The sequence below is a fragment of the Bison bison genome, unplaced genomic scaffold (assembly GCF_000754665.1).
Source record: "Bison bison bison isolate TAMUID 2011002044 unplaced genomic scaffold, Bison_UMD1.0 scf7180017864289, whole genome shotgun sequence".
NCBI classification, from domain to species: Eukaryota; Metazoa; Chordata; class Mammalia; order Artiodactyla; family Bovidae; genus Bison; species Bison bison.
Genome location: NW_011494861.1, coordinates 21586963 through 21593820, shown reverse-complemented (window position 1 = coordinate 21593820; position 6858 = coordinate 21586963). Strand labels below are relative to the sequence as shown.

General features: G+C 54.7%; 1 protein-coding gene across 1 annotated transcript in view; it reads right to left on the bottom strand.

Annotated features, from left to right (window-relative positions):
- The window catches only part of QSOX1 (quiescin Q6 sulfhydryl oxidase 1), a 52668-nt gene that overhangs the window by 23273 nt on the left and 22537 nt on the right, over positions 1 to 6858 (bottom strand). The window contains exons 4-7 of the mRNA XM_010850254.1: positions 6083 to 6240; positions 5865 to 5971; positions 684 to 806; positions 53 to 155 (exon numbers count right to left, since the gene is read on the bottom strand). Coding sequence (XP_010848556.1) covers positions 53 to 155; positions 684 to 806; positions 5865 to 5971; positions 6083 to 6240 — 491 coding nt within the window. The remainder of the gene's footprint in view (positions 1 to 52; positions 156 to 683; positions 807 to 5864; positions 5972 to 6082; positions 6241 to 6858) is intronic.

Sequence of the window (6858 nt, the reverse complement as noted above, 5' to 3'; positions counted from 1 at the left end):
CCATGCCTGCCATCCTGCCACCCCGCCCCGGGCCCACCCCGGCCCCAGCTACCTGGCAGGCTCCAGCGGGGGACAGGCCGGGGGCCACGTGTCACTGTGGGACTCCAGGGCATCGATGAGCCTCTCCCGAAGCGTCTGCACATCAGCTCCGGCCACTGTAAATGATGATGGGGGAGGGGAGTGATGAAGTGGGCAGGGGATGAGGAGTAGGGTGCAGATCCCAGCTTCCCTCACAGAAGAAAGGGCCCAATGCACGAGCTAGCTCTGAGCAAGACGAAGCATCTGTCAGTCCTCCTCCACGTGAGGCAGGTGGGGGTCACCCCCGGCCCTAAGCTCGGCAGAGGGACCCATCCCTCAGGGCAGGAGAGAGCGCCCCAAAAGCCCTCCGCACGCTGTCTGGCTGCTCCTCTGGGTGCCCATCCCCCTTTGACACAAGGGCCATCCTGGGAACACCTGACCCCGCTTCCCAGGACGGGCTTCTTCAGCCTCGTTTTCCCGGAGGAATCTTCCAGGCTGGCTGGGGAGGGCAGGTTCAGGAGGACATCCCTCTGGCTTTCCCTGGGGCCCTCCTCCCCCTTCAGACCTTGCTGGGCTCTCTCTCCCCTCTCAGTAGAAGCCCAGGTGAAGGAGGGAGAGGAAGACGCGGACAGCGCCAACGGGACCCCGAGAGCCGGGACACCCACCTGAGAGCGTGGTTCCTGAGCCGGTCTTGGAGAAGGCCTTAAAGAACTGGAAGCAAACACACGGGCAGGAGTCAGTGGAGCTCCGAGTACCACAGCCACAGCAGCTGGGCTGTGGAGGCCCAGCTGTTTACTCAACGGGGCAGCTATGGGGAAATGACTTTTGTGAGCCTGTTTCTTGGTCTGTAAAATGAGAGGAGGAGGTGTCTGCTCTTGGAGAGCACCCGGGTTCCTCTCCCCAGTGTCCTGCGCCCGAGCCCTGCCCCCACAGCTCTGGAGCCCCCGGGGAAGCTGTGGCTCAGACACTTGACTGGAGGCGGCCTGTTTCTACGAAGCTCAGGGACCCAGCATGTAGGACTAGTAAATAGCTCCTCTGTGACTAAATGATGCAGGCCCGTCTGAAAAAATAAAGTGAAGTCACTTCATACCCCCAGCCCCACCCTGGAAAATGTCAGCGGCCTTTGGAGGCCATCTGTCCTGGTTCCTTATCTTGGAAGAGGGGCAGAGAGGCTGGCGTCTCTGGCCTCCAAGGACTCTCAGCCTGGTTCGGCAGACACTCCAGAAGGGAGGCGTATCCAGTTCAGTCCTACTGAAGGGTAGGCTTGAGCCCCTGAGGAAACAAGCCTTGTAACACATGGGCCAGGCTAACTCTCTCCCCATTCGCATGACGCCCAGGGCCAGCCTGTCACCCCCTTGGGAGAGAGGACACAGGAGGGCACCTCAGAACCCGGGCTCCCGTCTCAGAGAGCAGCCAGAACCCCGGCCTGGGCTCAGGAGGAACGGAGTTGGGTCGTCCTGACAGGTGGCTACTTAACTGCCTGAGGGAGAGCCTGCGGGCTAGGGAGAGGTCTCTTCCTGAGGTCCCTAACCTCAGGGCTACCTGTAGCCATCTTGGGCCCCTGTCTCCAACAGCATGGCCGTTCGGTTATCCAAGCTGGTGCCTGAGTGCAGGCCCTCGGGTCTACCAGGCCTGGGTTCAAGGCCTGGTTCTACTACGCTCTTGCTGTGTGACCCTGGGCAATCTGTCCACCTCTCTGAACCTTCTCATCTTTAAGATGAGGATGACACTTGTCGACCTTGGAGAACTGTGACAATTCAATGACAACTCAAGTGCTTAGCATGGTACCTGGTACAGACAGCAAGAAATCAACACGTGTTAACATCATCATCCCCTTTCTTTGTTCCTTTTAAATACTAGGAAACACCGATCAGCTGGACCTGTCTGTTCTAGCTATTTGTAGGTAGAAAACTAAAATGTGGAGGCCACCTGCCCGCCTCTCCTCCATGAACAGCAAAGATGTGGAGAAGTCACGCACCTCTCGCCACCTGAAATCTGCTCCTGCTGACCTCACCTGGACCCTGGACCTGAACCCTGTTTTATCCTCTCTCTACTTACAGCATTAATATAAACTTCTATTCTGGGTGAAAACCATTCACTGGCACATGCCACTTGTATTCCCAATAGTGTTCTTTGTAGATACTGAATATACTTTGAATTAAGAAAACTATATGCCATCCTTATACTTGTAAAAACGAGCACACTTTTCCAGGCTTATGACATGAGATCAAGTAGAGAGGGCATGTTATAGGCTGATTTTGTTTCTCAGAAACAAAATAAAAGACACACCTACTGGGGGTTTGGTTTGCTCACAAATAATATCCCAGAGGTTGGCCTCTACAGCTGCAGTTACGCAGAGTGATGTGGTCCTTGTACAGACAGGACAGATTTCAACTTGCTTCCATAGCTGTAAAAACATGACTGACACCATGACGCCTTAAGCCATGTGGCTTTTCCGTGGCAATAGTTGCTACTGTCCATTACTGAAGAGTAGTGTGGTGACTCTTCTTCTTCAACCATCAGGTCTCCAAGATCTGAGCAGGGGCCTTATGAAAAGGGGGTTGGCATGACCTCCATCAAACGTGAGCCCCCCAGACCCAAGCTGAGCCTTCTGAAGGCCGTAGCCATGGGCAGTGGGAAGTCAGACAGGGGCCTGAGTTAGGGGCTTGCGGGAACTCCAAGAGCTCCCCTCACACAGCTGCCCCTTCTGTCCCAGCCACCTTCCAGAACAATGTCACCACCGGAGTGCTATTTCCCGCAACTCACACTCTAGAGGAACTTCTTCCTATCGATCATTCTCTTTCACTTTTCCCCTAGTCTACCAGCTCCTTCGCTAAGCCTACAAATAGACTCAAATCTATTTTTTTAAAAAGTTAAAAAAAAGAGAAGGGACAGGAAGGGATGAAGGATGGGAATGGAAGCTTCTCCAGTTGTGGCATGTCCCATTTTTTGCACCGCCAAATTTCTCAGAACAGTGTGCTCTGCCTTCCCAAGAAGCCAGCCGTGGCTCAGGCCCCCTCGACTCAGCTGTGAGGGCTCCAGGAAAGTTAGGCTGACCTCTTTAGCCGTCCAGTGACCTTCCAGCCCTTCCTACTCTCTCCGCAGTATCTGTCGCCACCGCTGCCTGCTTCTCCTCCCCTCAGCCAGGGCTTTTTGGGCCACGTCTTCCCGACACTCTCCTTCTCCACCTCATGTCATCACCCTCCCTTGGTTTGCCTGACACCACCCAGGCCTTTGTGGTCATCTTCACAGCCTTCCCTTTGCCCTCGTCTCAGCCTCGTCCTGGGCTCCTCCCGTGTGCCCATGGCCCCTGTCATCTCCTGCCCCAGTTCTCCTCCCGCCACGCATCAGACCGTGGCACTCTGCTGTTTAAAAAGCGCAGGGAGCCACTGTCACCAACGAGGGGCTCAGTCTCTGCTTTTGAATGAACGAGTGAATAAACGGGTGAATGGACAGACAAACCCATTATTTGTCTCCCTGGCTGATGTCATCTACTTTGTCCCAACGCTTTGTGACCTGAACCCTGCCTCAGAGCCTCAGTTGTCTTAACTTCTCTTTCTTCCAGATGTTGGCACCCCTCCCTCAATACACACACACTCTTGGAGACTGAGTCAGCCCTCCCCCAACCTGTTTCTACACCCAGCTCCTCCCTGCCACCCAGCCCAGGACCTCTCTCTCCCCCAAGCCCTGTGTTCTGTGAACCTGACCTTTGTGACACTTCTGCAGTTCTCGAGACCAGATGCCTTGTCTAAAGTAGGGCCTACCACCTACTTCCGGGACCACTACAACTGTCTCTACCTGTGCCCCGACTCATGCCCTAGAATCAGTAATACACTCCATCTGTTCACTCTCCAGCCATCACCCTCACCGCCATTTTGCATGGATTTCTAAAGGACAGTTCTGGTCTGATCACGTCACTCCTCCTAAAAAGCCCTTCCATCACGCCCTACTGCCAAGGAATAAAGTGTGAACTCGCAGCATCCGAGGCCTTCCAGGATCTGCCCCCACCCACACTTACCTCCCACTGGCCCCCTATTTCTTACACTTCAGCTATTTTGAACTTGAACCTGATCTTTCCACGCATCCACCTCCCAACTGGGAGGGCAGGACGACAGCTTCTTCACCTCTGCAAACCCCACAGTGCCTGGCACAGTGTCAACGACATGGAAACCCTCAAAAGACATTTGTTCAGTTGAATAGAGAACCTCTGCCCTTTGATCAGCTTGGAAGCTCATGTAAAAATCACATTAAAATCGAGTCAGGGCACATTTTTGTCCTCTTATTAATATGCATCCTTATTAAGTCAGCTGTTGGAGGCATGTGCTGTACCCAAGGGAAACCACCACCTTCCTTGGAAACAGGCCATTAAGATGCCAGCAGTGAGTTTTCTTTCCTCCAGGAGCAGTCAGCCCAGTCTCTTTCCTCTCAACACTTTGCCCAGGAGTTTCTGCCTTCCCCAACCATGGGGATCTCCCCAAAGGCGGGTGACCAGATGGCCTTGGGCAGGTCTTTGCCAACCTATCCAGGAACAGCTGCCTTCCCAGGGGGCAAATAAGGCTAAGCAGGAAGTACACTTGCCAGTGGCAACCATCAGTGGCACTGAGTCCAAGCCTTTGAAACAAGTTTTAAGGAAAATGACCTCCAAATGTCTTACAGTAAGCCTGTAAGATATGCACAAGCTTAACGGTTCCTACCCTGTGGACTGTCCATGGAGAAGATGCCTAGAAGAGCATGAGTGACTGCTGAAAGCAGACCCATCTCCTTCTCTGGAGAGGCTAGAGACATCTTTCTGATCCCTGTGCCCCAGCTCCCTGACATCTCACCATCTAACGAGAGACACAAAATAATAGCCCAGACTGCAACCCCTACTCCCAGCCTTGAATTCCAGGACAGGCCATCCCTGGGCTCCCTCCTCCCGGGGCCCTGCCTCAGCCCCCACAGGAGCCTCTGCTCCAGCCAGATCAGCCTTCTCAGCTCACTACATGGCTCTGCCCACAGCCTCTGCCCTCACATCCTCCCTGCCCATGCTCCTCCTCCCTCCCAGCCAAACCTGATCTGTCCTTCACATCCTGCGGAAGTCACCCTCCTCTGGGTGCTCCTCCTCCCACACGAAGGGCTCTTTGACGTGGGAGGGAGAGTTCAGTGAGCCCAAACTCCCCTGAGTTCACCACAGACACGTCGCTCCCTGCCTGGCAACTAGCTGGGCACTCCAGTGCCCTGTGGACAGCACTCTCCTGTCTGGCCAGCCTTGCTTATCTTTCTGGCTGTGGCTTACAGGCCTGGCTTCTCTGCAATGATGAGCATGGGGCTGTATCCACAGAAAACACTCACTCCACAGCTGCTGACAGATGGACTGCCTCAAATGCAGCATCACAGAGGGGCTACCATGAGCCCATGGGCAACCGGAAAGAAGACCACTAAGATTCATGGAACTCTGGTGAACACCGCAGTGCCTTGGCAGTCTCACATGTAAGACCTCATTTCACACGTGGCAACGATCTATTAGGGAGATATTATCATCCCATTTTTCAGAGGAGGAAACTGAGGCCGGTGGCTAGGGCATTGTTAAGCAACTTTTCGAGTCACAGTAAGAGGGGAGCCAAGATTTGAACTTGTGTCGATTATCTCCTCAGAATCTTGCAAAGGGAAGACTTCTGTCTGCTCCCACGCAAGGCTGCTGCTTCCTGTAATCTTGATCCCAGCCAGGCCCTCGGCTGCACTGTTCCATTATCCACTGAGGGGCGCTCCTGTGACTCATGGCAAAGCCTCCCTGACCCCAGGTTCTAGCCTCTAGGTCCCCAAGCACAAGCCAGAACCTGCTTCCAGCTATCCTCTCCCTCCCTCACCTCTGTTCTCTTCCAGCTGGGCACAAGCTCCCATCTGATTGGGCCCTGATGCAGCTGGCCCGCCCTGCAGGGCCAGCTGTTTGCTAAACAGGATGGGCTGGTGGAAGCTGTTTGCTCAGGGTGACAAGGGGCAGGAAGCAGAGGAAAGGGACAATGACACATGTCACTGGGGGTGGCCAGACTCCTGTGTGGGCCTGTCCCCTTTACACTAGCAATACTCTCTCTTCGGCCTATTCATCATCTTAGAGCTTTCAGCCTTCGTGGGTGGGGGCGAGGACGGGCCCCAGTCCCCAGGGGACCAGGGCTGTCTCTCTGGCCGGCTGGCAGCCAGGGCCACCTCTGGGCTCTGCACTGCGTTCCAGGGAGTCCAGCCACGCTGCTCACAGGCACACTGGGCTCTCAGGAGGCCAGAATTTCTGGAGATTTGGAATCTGAGTAGTGCTTCCCAAACACCAGAAGCAATCTAGCAGTAAGCTGTAAAATCAACTTAGTGAACCACAGCCAGTTTTTTTTTTTTTTTTTTAATAAATAGAATAGAAAATATCAATGTGTACTGCACTTACTAAGAACATTGTTTTATGAAACGACTGCTTTTAGGGACAACGGATCCAAATCGACTTCTGGATCTCCTTGTAAATATCACTGGCCACAGTACCAAGATCTGAAAGCCACTGCTTGGGGCCTTAGAGCTGAGATGCACCAGTAGCTAGAACTACACGCACCCTGGCCCAGAGCCCTGAGGCCAGGGCACCGAGTGCCTCTCCCTGCCAGGGCTGAGCGGCGGGCTGCCTGGGAGAGGCTGAGAGGTCACCACTCTGGTCTCTGGAGTTCTGAAGAAATAGACAGGTGACTCCCAGCCCAGCCCCGCCTGGCCCGGCCTGGTGCTGCCCGTATGGAGGCAGGAGAGGTCAGGGAGCCCCGCTCAGGGGCCCTCCCAGCGCCCCTCCCACAGCCAGCTGGGCGGCTGGGGAGATGAATCACTTGAGGCACCTGG